This window comes from Panthera tigris, chromosome A1, assembly GCF_018350195.1.
Source record: "Panthera tigris isolate Pti1 chromosome A1, P.tigris_Pti1_mat1.1, whole genome shotgun sequence".
In the NCBI taxonomy this organism is placed as follows: domain Eukaryota; kingdom Metazoa; phylum Chordata; class Mammalia; order Carnivora; family Felidae; genus Panthera; species Panthera tigris.
The window spans coordinates 104,384,392-104,401,282 of NC_056660.1; the positions used below are offsets into that span (position 1 = coordinate 104,384,392).

The window sequence follows — 16,891 nt, forward strand, 5'->3', positions numbered from 1 at the left end:
GTGGGGGGAGGGCAAGAGGGCAAGGGAGAGAGAGAAAGTCTCAAGCAGGCTCTGTGCCGTCCGCACAGAACAGGATATGGAGCTCTAATCTCACAAAACGTGAGATCATGACCTGAGCCGAAATCAAGAGTCAGACGATTGAGTGACTGAGCTGCCCAGGCACCCACCCTAAGAACCTTTGTATTTTAACAGAGGCCTCTTTTCCCCTAAAGGAGTAATATCACAGATGTTGGCATTTACATACTGTGCGATCATCTGAACCTGTTCTTGCCGGTAGCCTCAGGTTGCATGTGGTAGAGAAGAAAATAGTTACCTAAAATGTACATTAGAAATTCAGAATGCCAAGTGGAAGGGATCTTCAAGACTACCTCTGACCCCCTGGTTTTAAAATGTGGTTATCAAAACCCGGGAAAGGGGAGCCTAGGTGGCTCGGTCAGTTAAACGTCTGACTTCGGCTCAGGTCATATCTCACAGTCGGTGCGTTGGAGCCCTGCGTCGGGCTCTGTGCTGACAGCTCAGAGCCTGGAGCCTGTTTCGGATTCTGTGTCTACCTCTCTCTGACCCTCCCCTGTTCATGCTCTGTCTCTGTCTGTCTCAAAGATAAATAAAAACATTTAAAAAAAAATAAAAACAGGAAAAGAAGGTTATTTGCTGATGGCCATCTAGTTTCTTACTGTTAGATCAGGATAACCCTGTCTTCTGCTAATCCAGTGATCTGTTCAGTAAGACCTGTTGCATCTGCCTAAGATTTGTAGAGGATTCCTAAATTTACCTAGAAATCAAGGTGCAATGGCCCAAAGAATGAAATACACAAAAGGGTGAATAGTTAGGTTATTTTATAGACTTCCTATTGAAGCCTAAGTATGTTATGGCTAACAGAGACTGGCTGGAGAAAGAAATCCCACTGGTGGGGAGGCCAGCACCGCATAGCTTTTCAGATGAGAAGGTTCTGCCCTATATCTAACCTGAAATATTTATTTTTGATGGAGAGAGGGTGAGCAGGGGGTGGAGCAGAGAGAGAGAGGGAGAGAGAGAATCCCAAGCAAGCTTGGCAATGTCAGCACAGAGCCTGATGTGGGGCTCAATCCCACCAACCGTGAGATCATGACTTGAGCTGAAGTCAAGAGTCAGATGTTTAACCGACTGAGTCACCCAGGCACCCCTAACCTGAATTTTTTATGCCAACATTTCAAACTCATTCCTTCTGTGGCTTCTCTAGTCAATACCTAGACTAGAGAAGTCTCATCTGTACCTAATAATGAAGTTGGTCCATTGATTTGCTGCAAGTGAGTCCATAATTGTGGCCTGTTTTGTTTGCTAGGGTGAATTAACGATTTTAGGGAAAATCTTTGAGACTGTTAAAGAGAAGAGGATTAACTTGTTTGGACAAGAGGATGCTTCGGTTTCTCCCATAGGCAGGAGCTCTAAGCTCTTGAGCCATGTAATAGACTGCTTTAAAATGAAGAAATATGACATTGAACATTGAATGCTTTTGTGTTTCGTGGATGTTTTCCACCTGCATTCTTAGGCTCTTAGGATGGCATGCCTTTACTTTAACAAGAAGCTGTTAGTGAAATGTATTGAAAACCCAGGCTAAGTGGCTGCAGGCTGTGGGTATGTATATTTCAGGCTAATTGTTTCAGCGGTGTGTTTAGAACCTAGCTTAGAGACTTCTTTGTAGTTTTTATTCAGAGGTTGTATATATTCTTCCACCGCCTGAAAAGTAGGGCAGGAACCCAAAACCAAATTAATTCAAGTTCCAACCTGAGAAGTGTGTTCTTTTTGATTTTCCAAAATCAGTACCAAAATGTACTAGTAATAATATTCACATTGTCTCTTAGCTTATTATTTGCATGCACATTTCGATTGAAAACTTCCTCGTGTAAGTTCTGGGTTAAGCCTGGACACCTGGGATGAGGGGATGCCATTAAATACAGAAACGTACATGGTGGTAATGTTTTCAAGTTTAGGGTTATCAGAGTTAATGGTGAGTAGTAAAGAGAATTCTTTTATGAATTTAGAACATGAATTCTTATCTTTTAAATGTATTATTAATATTGGTCCTTTTGGTGTTCTCAGTCAAATAAAAACCTGTAAACACGTGGAGTTTCTCTTTTGAAAGTCAGCAAATGGAGATAATTTAGTCTACGATGTTTGTATGTACACAGTACATCATTAATGTAAGAATAGGAACTACTGATTCCTTACCTTTCTTCTTCTTTTCAGCTACTCAGTGACTGTGCAAGAGTCATACCCACATCCCTTCGATCAAATTTACTACACCAGCTGCACTGACATTCTGAACTGGTTTAAATGTACGCGGCACAGGTAATCAAAGTTCAGGTCTATTTATGAAGTTTGGCTAACTGGGAAGTACTTTATTACAGAGACATTACATGTATGAGAAGATGCGTCTGTTCATCTAGTCAATAGTTATTGAGTGCTTGTTACTGTCCTAGCCTTGTTCCAAACCATAGGAGATACAGACATGCAAAAAAGGCCTGTCCATGCCCTTGATGAGCTTACAGGGGAAGTGTCTCCTGGTTACCATAGTTTGGTTTAGCAAGAATTCATGCAGCTTTTGTGTGATGTGTAAACGGGGGAGACGCTCTTAATTATGGACGTCAAGAAACTCATATTCCAGCATACGTTTCTACTTGAATATCTGACTCAATTTGGACTAATTTAAACTTGAACTCAACTTAAGCCACATTTTCCCCCCTATAAATGTGAAAACAGAGAAGAAAAACATCTTAAATATGAATGTTAATATGGAAGGGACCAGTGATGCCTTACTTTTATTGGTAAAATGCTTACCATGGTGTGAGTCATGGGTCTAATGTGACACCTGTTGATTTATACTGCACTAAATGTTATACTCAATGTTATTTCTTCAGACAGGCTTTCCTCCACCACTCCGTCTAAACAAGTATTCCCTTCCTGTCACACTCTCTTTCCTTACTCAGGCCTTATTTTTCATCACACTATATAATCATTACTAGTCATGATATGACCGATTTATTTGTTTAATATGTATCTGCACTTAAATTCTATATGTCTGTCTTCCCCAGTAGAGTGTAAGTTCTTTGATGGCAAGGCTTTATATTGTTTTGCTCACTCTGAGCTACTTCCCCAGTGCCTAGAGCAGTGCCTGGAATATATTAAGCACTCACTGAACGTGTGTTGCATAAATGAATCAGTGAATGAATGAAGCTTTAGTTAAATGTGAGAGTCCTTTGTATACTTCTATTTTTTTTTAAATTTTTTTAACGTTTATTTATTTTTGAGACAGAGAGAGACAGAGCATGAATGGGGGAGGGTTAGAGAAAGAGGGAGACACAGAATCTGAAACAGGCTCCAGGCTCTGAGCTGTCAGCACAGAGCCCGACGCGGAGCTCCAACTCACAGACTGTGAGATCATGACCCGAGCTGAAGTTGGACGCTCAACCGACTGAGCCACCCAGGTGCCCCTGTATACTTCTATTTTATAGTGGGATGAGATTATGTTGTCTCATTTTTCAAGGAATTCTCTGAATTCTTCCTTTAAAACGTATGTGAATGGTAATTAGATCAGTGTCATAGCTGAAATTAATTATACTCTCTGAGCTATCTCAAGATAAGTGAAATAGGAAAGTCATAAAACTTCTGATCCCTTGAAATAAAGTATAACTTGACTTAAATGGGCAATTTTAATGTATTCTTAGCAAACTGATAAGAGTTAGCATACTATTCATCAACACATTTATTCCATGTTTCTTCTTCTTTTAAAAGTTTTTAAAATGTTTATTATTGAGAGAGAGAGAGAGACAGAGGGGGAGCAAGTGAGGGGCAGAGAGAGAGGGAGACAGAATCGGAAGCAGGCTCCAGGCTCCCAGCTGTCAGCACAGAGCCTAACTGTGGGCTCGAACTCACGAACTGTGAGATCATGACCTGAGCTGAGGTTGGAATCTTAACTGACTGAGTCACCCAGGTGACCCTCCCTGTTTCTTCTTAACTATTTTAGAATACTTTGCTCTTCATACCTTTATTATATATATGTAATAACCCTTTGGTATTAAAATAAAAATCCTTGATTTCTAATCAGATTGTCAGTCAAAAGAAGTAACAGTGTGATTTCTCCCTCTGTGTAGAATCAGTTATCGGACGGCCTATCGACATGGAGAGAAAACTATGTATAGGCGCAAATCTCAGTGTTGTCCTGGATTTTATGAAAGCCGGGAAATGTGTGTCCGTAAGTAAGACCTTTATCCCTTTGTGGGTCACTTATTTTTCCCAGTGCTGGTGTGCATCTGTTAATGGCAGCCAAGATGGAGGCCTGGGGAGATGGGGAAGCTTGGACTATTCCCTTTCCCTTTTGATGGCTGCTTTCCTGCTCTGTGGAATGAAGGAAGCATTGCTCTGTTCCTCTGTGTTATAAAAAATCTCCAAATGAATGTTGCCTGAGGAGAAAACAGATGTTATAGAAGGATTATTGAAGGCTGGATGTGGTAGTGTTCATTACAGTTTTGCAGTAAGTGTCTCTTTGGAAATGGGTCAAGTTGTCACTCAGGTCACAGACGGGAAGAGAGGCATGACTTTCCCGCAGCAGCTGACTGGAGTCCCAAGTCAGCTTCTGAGAGGCGGGTGTGTTCTTTTCTGGTGCACAGAAAGATGAAGGCTTTCACAAAGTAGAAGAGTTTTCACACTAAGCACCGACACTGTCTGAGTCACAAAGTAGACCTTCTTCTTTGTCATTTTCTCTCTCCCTTCCCCAGCTCACCAGTTCACTCTGGAATGTCTCAAGGCAAGCTTGATATTTTATGATACACTTCAGAAAAATCCTAGAATATCATGTGGGATGAAGTTTGCAAACTGAGGTTTCTTACTACTGGGTTTAGGACATAGAGAAGAGATCATTAGAAAGGGTTTTATTCAAATATTTTGGGTCAACACATAGCTAGAGGGGCCACTTTGTTTTCTGAGCTGAGGCACTGGTGTTGAGTTGCATAGAGAGACAAGGTTCTGCTCTAACTGGATGGCATTAGGATCAATTGAACACCTCTTAGCATGAGTTTGCAGCGCTGGGTAATAGCCCTGGGTGGCCTCAGATAAGCCCTTTATACCTCTTTGAGACTCCTTTGCTCTCTAGTGGAGAGAGGAGTTAAACGGATATGTGTGTGTGCCCTCTTCTTTCCAGTGACTGGATTCTATTCTTTAAATGAACAGCAGCAGTTCCTCAACTTTGATTTAGAACCAGGGCTTTTTGTGATAATAAATGTTCACTGAAAAACTTAGAAAATAGAACGAAACAAAAGAAAAGGAGGGGTGCCTGGGTGGTTCAGTCAGTTAAGCATCTGGTTCAGGTCATAATCTCACGGTCCGTGAGTTCGAGCCCTGCATTGGGCTCTGTGCTGATGGCTCAAAGCCTGGAGCCTGCTTCAGATTTTGTGTCTCTGTCTCTCTCTCTGCCCCTCCCCACTCACACTCTGTCTCTCTCTCTCTGTCAAAAATAAATAAACGTTAAAAAAAAATGAAAAAAAAAAAAAAAAAGAAAAGGAGACTACATTGAGAGTATGTTCCCTGGTCAGTAAATGTACTTTTGTAGCATATTGCAAATGTTATTGTGCAATTGCGTTGTAGATACTTAACCAGTTTCAGCTGTTGAATATTTGTGCCATTTCCATGTTTTACCTATTATGACCTGTTCTAGAAGACATCATCATGGTTAAATCTGTGTTCATACCCTTAATTAGTAGGTAAGGATACCTTCCTAGAAGTAAAATTCCTGGGTCAGAGGTATATACCTATTTTTAAAATGTTTGGTGTCTTTCTGCTTTCTGCTGCTACTTACAGTATTTGGGAATGCTTTTTGCTTAAACTGTGTGCCAATTTTCCCTTTGGTAATTTTTTTTCTTAGTTTGCATGCCTCTGATTAACAATGTCGAATAAGAAAAATTACATGTTTATAATCAAACATCTTAGCGAATAATTATGAACCGATCTCTGTGGCCCAGGCTGATGGGAGTTTTCAAAGCAAAGCCCTGAGCATGCGCCCAGGCAGAACAGGCATGGACCCTGGCTGTCTGGGCTGACCGCTTCCCAGGGGCTTCGGGGTGACGTTATCTTGGTGCCCTTGCCGGGGCTCTAACGTACAAGAACAATCGTCAATAGAATAAGAGAGTGGTTGTGTCTCCCAGGATTCTTTTCTATTACCTAGGTCACAGAAATGTTATATAAAGTCAGCATGCTCTTGCATTAAGTTAGGTAGAGACTGGAGAGGTGTTGGGGCAGTCTTCTGTCGTACCTCTTTCTTTCCTTGAAGGCCTTGCGCTTAGGAAGCTTGATTTTACTGGCAAGCTGGTGGGAGGAGCATGGATCCAAGCAAGGTCTGTTAGGGTTTTGGTGCTTCATGGTCCCAGCCTTCCAGAACCCAACACCTCTGTCATTTCCTGCGTCGCTGCTGCCCAGCTCTAGCATCATCACATGTCGATATTATAATGATAGAAATGACTTTTCCTTTATCTCACACTAGGTGGGTCGCAAGGTGTCCTCCTGATGGCTTTAGCATTTGCCTCTGAAGTTCTTCTTTTTCTAAGCCTTCCTGCCTGACCAACTGCCCCTGGAGACTGAAACATTTTTCCCTTAGATATGTTAATATATTTGATCAGCTTACTGTCTCCTCTCAGAGGCCTGGGAGCTATTTGGTCTCTTTAAAGGTATTTTGCATCTCTCCACTCTGATGTCTTGATTTCATAGCTTTACCCCAGAGGATGATCAAGCTTCCCTTGCTTCCTTGTTCTTGGGGATGCCTCCAGTCAGTCTTCTCTCCTCTCAACAGCTGGCTGCAGTGAGGCACCCTAGTGGATAGAGAAGGGAGAGAGAAGACAGGACTCTTGGTTCTGCTCTCCTTTTCAATTAGTTTTTGCTGTCAGGTACACAGAATAGTCATCATTGTTAACTGTTTCTAGTTACCAGAAGGAATTGAAACACAAGAATTGGTTATAATTTTAGTTTAATTTTTGGTAGTAAGTTTTCCTAGAAGGCAAAAAGGATGGTTTCATGCAAATACATACCCATATTTGAAAAAAAGTATCCTTTAATTAGCTGGACTAGATCCTTCTGGAGAGCAAGCTCTATTTTTATTACCTCTGCTTCATCCTGCTAAAGATGATGCATTTCCTCTAGACTCAGATTGTGTAGAGGCTGCTAGTCCACAGAGCACATTTTGAGTCACCAGGGTCTCTGTCCAGAAGACAGATTGTGTCATCAGCCAGGAAGAATCAAGATGGAGAACGTAGGGAATAGCATTGGGATCTCGGTGGGAAAAGGAATGTTTGGAAAATTTTCCATAAAGAAAATATTACTAGACCTGAAAATGTCCATGATTTCTTGAGGAGGTTTTAACCTATTCCTAACAATAATTAAACTTTTAAGTGTATTCATCTTTCAGGGTTACTATTCTTGCCCAATGTTGTGTTTAATTACTTTTGATGTGGAGAAATTCAAATAGTAATGAAGAAAAGCACAGGGGAATGAAATAGGTTCAGTGTGTGTGTGTGTGTGTGTGTGTGTGTGTGCACATTTATCTGTGTATATATGTATGTAGTATGTGTACCTGTATGTCAGTGTGTATGTGTATATATATGTTTTTTTGTTATTTATTTTTAAAAGTTTTTTTTTTTTTTTAAGTATAGTTGACACACACTGTTACGTTAGTTTCTGGTGTGATTCTTGTATACTTCAGCTCCTCTATATGTCACGCTATGCTCACCACAAGTGTGGCTCCATATAATAGCTAAAATGCAATTATAGTGTCATTGACTACATTCCCAATGCTGTGGCTTTCATTCCTGTCACTCATTCATTCCATAATGGGAAGCCTATATTTTGCACTCCCCTTCACCTTTTTTGCCCACGCTTCCACCCTCTTCCCTCTGGCCACCATCAATTTGTTCTCTGTATTTGTAAGTCTGATTTTGCTTTTCTAATTTATTCATTTGTTCTGTTTTTTAGATTCCACAGATGAGTGAATCATATGGTGTTTGTCTTTCTCCGTCTGACTTATTTAGCATAGTATTCATTAGGTCCATCCATGTTGTCATAAATGGCAAAATCTCACCCTTTTCTTTGTATGATACTCCAGTGTGTGTGTGTGTGTGTGTGTATGTGTACACATCACATCTTTATCCATTCATCTTTTTTTAATATGTCATTCTTTTTTTAAGGTTATTTATTTATTTATTTATTTAGCGAGAGTATGTGTTAATGGGCAAGGGACAAAGAGAGAGAGAGGGAGAGGGAAAGAGAAAGAGAAGAGAACCCCAAGCAGGCCCTGTGCTGTCAGCACAGAGCCTATTGTGGGGCCCAATTCCACCAATTATGAGATCACGACCTGAGCTGAAATCAAGAGCTGGAGGATGCTCAACCAACTGAGCTGCCCAGGCACCCCAAGATTTCATTCTTTTCATGGCTGAGTAATATTCCATTGTGTATATATAACACATTTTCTTTATCTATTTATCCATCAATAGGTCCTAATGTTGTTTCTCTCTCAGCTATTGTAAATAATGCTGCTATATACATAGGGGCATGGATACCTTTTTGAGTTAGTGTTTCTGTTGCCTTCAGATGAATACCCATAAGTAGAATTGTTGGGTCATTTGGAAGTTTTTCTTTCTTTCTTTCTTTCTTTCTTTCTTTCTTTCTTTCTTTCTTTCTTTCTTTCTTTCTTTCTTTCTTTCTTTCTTTCTTGTTTATTTTTGAGAGAGAGACACAGAGTGTCACCGGGGGAGGTGCAGAGAGAGAAGGAGATGCAGAATCTGAAACACGCTCCAGGCTCTGAGCTAATGTGGGGCTAGAACCCACAAACCATGAGATCATGACCTGAGCTGAAGCCGGACGCTTAACCGACTAAGCCACCCAGGTGCCCCTTGATAGTTCTATTTTTAATTTTTTGAGGAACCTACATGCTGTTTTTTATAGTGGCTGTACCAATTTACATGCCTACCAACAGTGCACAAGGGCTCCCTTTTCTCCACATCCCCACAACACTTGTTATTTCTTGTCTTTTTTGTAATAGACGTTTTAACAGGTGGAGATGATATCTCATTGTGATTTTGATTTGTATTTCCCCTATGAATAGTGATGATGAGCACTTTTTCATATACCTGTTGGCCATCTATATGTCTTCTTTGGAAAAATGTCTGTTCAGATCCTTTGCCCATTTTTTTAATTGATATTTTTTCTTCCTCTTGAGTTGTGTGAATTTTTGAAAATATATTTGGGATATTAACTCCTTATTGGATATATTATCAGATATGTGATTTGCAAGTTTTTTTTTTTTTATTGGTAGGTTGCTCTTCATTTTCTTGATGATTTCCTTTGAAGTGCAAAGGATTTTTAGTTTGATGGAGTCCTACTTGTTTATTTTAATTTTTGCTGCCTTTGCTTTTGGTGTCATATCCAAAAACTTATCTCTAAGGTTGATGTTAAGGAGCTTATTGCCTATGTTTTCTTCTAGGAGTTTTATGCTTTCAGGTCTTACGTTCAAGTCTTTGATCCAAATTGAACTTATTTTTGTGTGTCATGAAAGACAGTTGTCCGGGTTTTTTTGCATTCTTCTGCATGTGGCTGTCCAGTGTTCCTAGTACCATTTATTGAAGAGAGTGTCTTCTCTCCATTGTATATTTGTGGCTCCTTTGCCATAAATTAATTGACCATGCATGAGTCAGTTTATTTCTGGCCTCTGTGTTCTGCTCCATTGATCCCTGTGTCTGTTTTTATGTCAATACCAAACTGCTTCGATTCCTGTAGTTTGAAATCAGGAAGTGTGATGCCTCCAGCTTTGTTCTTATTTCTCAAGATTGTTTTGGCTTTTTGGGCTCTTTTGTGATTTCACACACATTCTAGGTTTCTTTGGTCTATTTCTGTGAACAACATCATTGTAATTTTGATAGAGATTGTATTGAATCATAGGTGGCTTGGGGTAGTATGGACAGTTTAACATTACTAATTTTTCGAATCCATCGTTTGGAATAACTGATATATTGAGTTGATAAATCTAAAAACCTAGTGTGTGATATGCTAAATTCAGCTTAGAGATGTTTTATTCATCAGTCTAACTCTAATAAACACACTGAAGGATCTCTAACTCATGTTTTACAAATTTAAACACCATCAAGTTTTTAAAATGGAATTTATGCTTTTAAAATGGAATAGACACTATAGATTTTGATGATCTTACGCATTTCCACATTAAATTCAAAATATTCACAAGGCTGAAAAATAGTTACCCTCTTAAGAAAATAATTATATCATCTCATGTTTTTGCTTTACTGTAAAAAAAAATTTGGTGGTCTCTTTTCAGTTTGCTGAAGTGTTTTTTTTTTTTTTAAGTTGATTTATTTATTGAGCAAGGGAGAGACAGAGAGAGCATGTGTGCACAAGTGGGGGAAGGGCAGAGAGCTAGGGACAGAGAGAGAATCCCAAGTGGGCTTCTTGCTAACAGTGTGGACTATGTGAGGCTCAGACTCACGAACTGTGAGATCATGATCTCAGCTGAAACCAAGAGTCAGATGTTTAACTGATGGAACCACCCAGACACCCCCCAGTTTGCTGAAGTTTTTGGTTAATTCATTAGTTTGTTTCAATTGTAGTAAAAAATACATAACATTAAATACCATCTTAATAATTTTTAAGTGTACTATTTAGTGGTGTTAAGTGTATTTACTTTGTTGTGTAACGGATCCCTAGAACTTTTACATTTTTTAAAATTGAAACTCTGTACTTATTAAATCTTAATTCCCCCCTCTTCCCTTACTCCAGCCCTTGGCCATCACCTTTTAACTTCTACTTCCTGTTTCTGGGGTTTTGCCTACTTTAGAGACTTTATATGAGTGGAATCATACAATTTTTGTCCTTTTATGACAGACTTATTTTACTTGGTACAATGTCCTCGAGTTTCATCCACGTTATAACTTTTGCCAGAAATTATTTTTTTTAAGTCTACATAATATTCCTTTGTATTGTTTTCTGAAGTTTTTAAAATATCAGGGAACCTGGTTCTTTATTGTTACCTTGATGGAACATACTGAGTCCCTTGTCTATTCCAGACGTGGCCTTCTGTATCCCTGAAATCTGAGACCCATTCTGTCGTAGTCTTGTTTTTCAGGTTAGGTTCGAACTATCAACCCAGTTGGTGACCCCATTTGATTGAATGTGACATATCTTTTAGTCATTAAAATATGTAAATGTATTTTTTTTGCCTAACTTTACTGTGGTAATTACTATAATTATGTATTCTTTTCATGTAAGTCATATTTTATGACTCATATCTCTTGTAAATATGAAAATGATATCTCATTGCATTTTGCATATCTCATGGTTGGAATGTGAAATCATAACCTCTAAGGTCATCTTACTCACTCTCTTTCACCTTCCTTTGATGCAGGTCCCATGTATAGTCTAAAGTTACAAGAGGGACAGTTGTGTGGCTCTTCCTCCAAGGTATTAATTTCCTCTGTAAGATGAGCAGTCTCCAGATACTTCCCATCTTCCATCTTGTCAAACCCCCACCCCTGTATCTAGTCCATATAGGTTTCTCATTTAGAATTTTTCTCTTATTCCTGAAATGAAAAGATGCACAACACAAACTAGCCTGAATGTAGTGTGTTCAAAGACTATAAATTAACATCGATGTCTTCCTCATTGTTTTGTCTCCCTCACTTTTCCTTCCTTCCTTTCTTCCTTCCTCCCTCCCCTCCTCCCTTCCTCTTTTCCTCCCTCCCTCCCTACGTACTTACCTATTCACTCATTCAATTATTGGACACTTAAACAGTTTAGTGGATGCAGTGAGCATCATTTTATATCTCTCTTTGCACATGTAAGTGATTCATAAGATAAATTACATGGGACTTCTGGGACAAAGGGCATGAATATTGTATCAGTAAGGATTAGGTTCAGTTCTGAGATACAAGTTTCTTTCTTTCTTACCTATGAGCCCAGATTTGGGTAAACCAGGAGGGGCCCAGGCAATTTCCACCTTTCTGCCCTACCATCTCTGAGGTACAGCCTTCATCTTCATGTACCATTACTGATCTCTATGTATCAGTCTTGTTCCCAAGCAGTGGATGGAGGAGGCAAGAGTAAGAGGCAAATGGCAAAGGCAGCTGTCTTTTTTTTAAAAATTTTTTTCAACGTTTTTTATTTATTTTTGGGACAGAGAAAGACAGAGCATGAACGGGGGAGGGGCAGAGAGAGAGGGAGACACAGAATCTGAAACAGGCTCCAGGCTCCGAGCCATCAGCCCAGAGCCTGACGCGGGGCTCGAACTCACAGACTGCGAGATCGTGACCTGGCTGAAGTCGGACGCTTAACCGACTGCGCCACCCAGGCGCCCCAGGCAGCTGTCTTTTAAGGAAAGTTCTTGGAAGTGATTGCATTCTATTTCCACTTTGACCAGAATATAGTCACCGACCTTACTAACCTGTAAGAGCCTCTTAATTCTGGATGATCAGGAACCTGCCTGGTAAAAATCTATTTTTATGGGATGGTAATAATGAATATTAGGGGACAGGAGCCATCTGAGCCACATTTTAAGACTTTTTGATACAGATTGCCAAATTGCTGTCGAGCAGGTTGTACCAACTTGCTTGCCCACAAGAAGGGTGTGAGCGTGCCCACTTCTCCATATCTTTACCAACACTAGGTATTACTATTGCTTCCAACCTATGGGTGGGGGTGGGAATGGTAACTTGCTTGCTTTACTTTGCATTTCCTTGATTACTAGTGATGGTGTTCTTTTCAGAAACATATATTTATCAGCCATTTGTATTTTGGCTTCAAGGATGAGAACAGTCTGGAGGATACAGTGAAACTGCTTTGTTCTTCAGAGAGTCACAGAAATGCTGATGAGAAGCAAGAAGGGGCAGTAGAGAAAAAGGGGAGACAGTGTGAGACTGCAGCTTGAATAATAAATGCCAAGGTCAAACCAGCAGAAGACTCAGGCCCTTCAGAGCTTCTTATCATCATCAGAGTTGCTGGCGTCCTTTCCCTCCTCACCCCAATGTTCCCCAGGTCCCTCTCCCCCATGACCTCAACTCTTTGAAGCTCTGGGGATGGCATAGAGCCTGGTGGCCTCTTATCTTCTCCCATGGCTCCCCACCATGAGCCCTGAGGAGAGAGGAATACTCTCTGCTCCCATGGCAGTGAGGACAGCTTGAAGCAGTGAACGTGCACTGTCCATGGAGAGGAGCCAAGATCCAGACTCATGATCTTCATGGAACTGCAGTTTTGGAGTAAATGAATGTTGGAAGCAGCCCTAAGTGCCTCACCATTATTTACAACAATAGAACTTCAGGCAGGTGCCTTTGCAATACACACAACTGATTTCCAAACACATAGTTGAAACCTGACCCCCTAGCAAGTAGGAATCTCTTATTGATTTGGTTTCACGGGACTAGGAAAAGCTCATAGGAAAAGCAGCAGCAGAGTGGGAAGTTGGCACCTCTCCTTCTGTGGGATTGCTTAATCATGAAACAAGGCTGGCCATCCATTCTCATTCTGGTGTCCTGGGTCTCACCTTGGCTGGTGGCAGAGAAGGCAGGTGTAAGCAGGGTTGCATGTGGCAGAATTGTGAATGGACACATGACATGACCAGGGGTTCCTTCTCCTGTCTAGCTCTCATCCTTTTGTTTGTTTTTTTGTTTTTATTATTTATTTTTGAGAGAGAGAGAGAGAGACAGAGAGACAGAGCATGAGCAGGGAGGGGCAGAGAGAGAGGGAGACAGAATCTGGAGCAGCTCCAGGCTCTGAGCTGTCAGCACAGAGCCTGTTGCAGGGCTCGAACTCATGAACCGTGAAATCATGACCTGAGCCGAAGTCGGATGCTTAAGTGGCTGAGCTACCCAGGCACCCCTGTTTGTTTCTTTTTAGTGTTCTTTTCTTTTTTTTTTTTTAAAGTTTATTTATTTATTTTTGAGAAGTGGGAGGGGCAGAGAGAAAGGGAGAGAGGATCCCAAGCAGGCTCTGCACTGTCAGCACAGAGTCCGACTGGGGGCTCGATCTCACGAATCGTGAGATCATGACTTGAGCTGAAATCCAGAGCTGGACGCTTAACCGGCTGAGCCACCCAGGCACCCCTGGCTCCCAACTTTTTGCCCCACGTGCCCAATCTTCTACTGGATGCTGCTGCAAAGGAAAAGACCATTCTGAAAAATGTTTCTTTGGGGGTAGACTTAACTCTGTTTTCCTATTTTTGTTAGATAGGGAAGGTCAAATGCTAACTTCAAATTCAAGCTGCCATGGGGGCATTACAGGCAGTGCTGCTTGCGAGCAAGACAGTGGAAGAGATTTGCGGACTGGGTCATCCACTCTATTGCCTTGTAGGCCAGCCCTGATGGTGGAAGATCGGTTCCCATGGATGTGCCCTGCCTGTCTTTGGCATTCATTAAGAGAACTCTGGAACTGTAAACAAGAAGCCTTAACTCCCACACACTGAACTGTATATGATTTCCTGTTCTTAGCAGAGACTAGTGTGACAATTGATTACCATAGCAGTGAATGAATATTCACAGCTGATTTTTAACTTGGCCAATTTTATGAAAAACAGACCTGATTATAGGCAAATAGGGAGCTAGAACTGGGGTGGCTGTTTACACAAAAAATAATTCTTGCAAATGAACTTACTCTTGTTTGAATGTCATGCTTCAGTAAGCAATGGGTTATAAGTCCAAATTTTGGGTTAAGGGCTTAGAGACATCTGTAGCTCACTTACCCAGGACTATTTTTCTTCCAGGAGGCAGATAGGCCACATAGGTGATGCTTTAAAGGGCCATAGAACCCACACATTTCCCCATATATATATATATATTTTTTTGTCCTGGAATATTATGTTAAACTGGAATTAATAAAAGCTTCCCTTTTGGGAGAGAGGGCACCCTCTCTTAGAAGTAGCTACCTGGAACCTTGTGTTTAGAAGGATTCTGAGGCCATGTTTGTGCTAAGAGAAAGAATGGAGTGACTCATTAGTGCTTTCTGTCATTATCATTAGGTGGCCCTAGTGCCTCACATTTGCCATCCCTCTGGTAGACTCTGTATGACATCCTGTGGCATTTTGGACCTCTTGAATCATGGAGGTATCAGTTGAGGTTCCTGAATCATACAGCTGGCCGTAGACTCCTGTTATACTTAGCTTTTCCATTTAACTATGAAGTCGTATGTACTTGTTTCTCCTATTGTCCCCCAGAGAAATGAGCTTTCTCTTTGTGAGCTGGAATATTCAAGATTATATTGTCAACAATTTTATTTACGGAATGGAAACAGATACTCAACAGCCACACTTTGCCTCCATGTAGGCATAGGAGGGTCTGGTAGGAAGGGCATTGCAGGCAAAGCGTCCTGATGGGCAAGGGTTTTAGGAAAAGCAGCCCTGCAAGGACTCATTTCCCTCACCTGGAGATTATAGAAGAACACATTAAATTCTTTATTGGCCTTTTGCTGCTGAAAAGATTGGGGCTCAGATTTTTCAAGATGACAAGTGCTAGGGTCCAGGGCAAGGTGCCTTGTGTGGGCTGAGAAATTTCCACCTTTGGCAGAGGGCTGTTTATTGATGAGCTGGGCATCTCTGGGGGAGTGAGGGGAGCACGGTAAGAGTTTAAGGAGTGGGCAACACCTCTCTGAAGCTGAAGGCAGTCTGAGCCTTCTGCTCTGGATTTGCTTGACTCTCACAAGCTTGATTAATAATAGAGTTGTGATCTTGTCAAATATTTCCCAACAACTGTGGTGGGTCTTGAACAGACTCTTTTGAGGCCGGATTAAAGTGAGACAATCCTATTGGGCTAGCCGAAGAGACCCTGAGCTGACAGCAATCAGATGGTATGTTTCTAAGTATACCTACTCATGATGCCCTTTCTGCCACGGCAGTGGATTTTTTCATGTTTCCATAGGGACCCTGTATTCTGTTGCTATGGAGCCCGACTTGGTTTGGAGGAACCTATCAGTAAATACTGGGAAAGGCCCTTTGTCCACATGTTTCACCAGCAGAAATTCCAATTTTCCCACACATCTATTGGAACCTAAACTTCAGGTCTCCAGTTTTGGTCTTTAGTCTCAGCCACTACTGAAAATAGGAAATCTGATAAATAATGCAGACGATCTTTGTTGATTTCTCGATGGTCAGTGTTTGCTCACTAGTTAGGATTTCACAAATAGAAACTACGAATATGAATGTAATAGTAAATTGAAGATACCTTGAGTTTAAACAGATGGAAATCATGTCTGCTGCCTTTTTTTTTTTTTTTTTTTTTTGCTTAAGAAAGCCTGACTTTAGAGTCCCATGGAGGCAGTCCAAAGGAAGGTAATGAAAAATCCTTGCCTTATCTCTAGAAAAAGAGTTCCTGCAATTTTACCCTTTACAAGACAGGTGGAATTCTTACAGGTCTAATAATTTACACAGCCTCCTTACAGAGATAGATAATAGCTAATAGGAAAGCTCAGAATGGAGAAGCAATTTTTATTGTACTATGGTTTAAATCTTTTTACAGCAAAGTAATTTTAAAATAATGGGAAAAAAGCACATTTTGATTTAAATGTCCAACCACAAAACATTGATCTGGCCAGGTGGTCGCAGAACTTGCATTTTTTAGTCCAGGATGGTGACTGTCAGTACTTTTACAGATAATCCAGTGGTAAACCTATTCCATCCCTCTGGGCCACACACGGAGCTGCTAAAGGAGAGGGAGACAGGCACTGACACAAGCAGTGCTGCATGGACACTATTCTGTCTTTAAGCTGCAGCGATATCCCAAGTTTTTTCTTGAAGAATAATTCTAAAAGGGTTGAAAGAAACCAGCTAGGCCTCCAAGAGAACCACTCTGTAGAAAAACAGTCTTCTGGGGTGCCTGGGTGGCTCAGT

The 16,891-nt window shown here is 40.9% G+C and overlaps 1 protein-coding gene across 1 annotated transcript in view; it reads left to right on the plus strand.

The window, feature by feature from the left end:
- Window positions 1-16,891, plus strand: part of MEGF10 (multiple EGF like domains 10) — a 182,796-nt gene that overhangs the window by 50,903 nt on the left and 115,002 nt on the right. Inside the window, exons 3-4 of the mRNA XM_007087800.2 lie at window positions 2,227-2,328; window positions 4,131-4,231. Coding sequence (XP_007087862.1) covers window positions 2,227-2,328; window positions 4,131-4,231 — 203 coding nt within the window. The remainder of the gene's footprint in view (window positions 1-2,226; window positions 2,329-4,130; window positions 4,232-16,891) is intronic.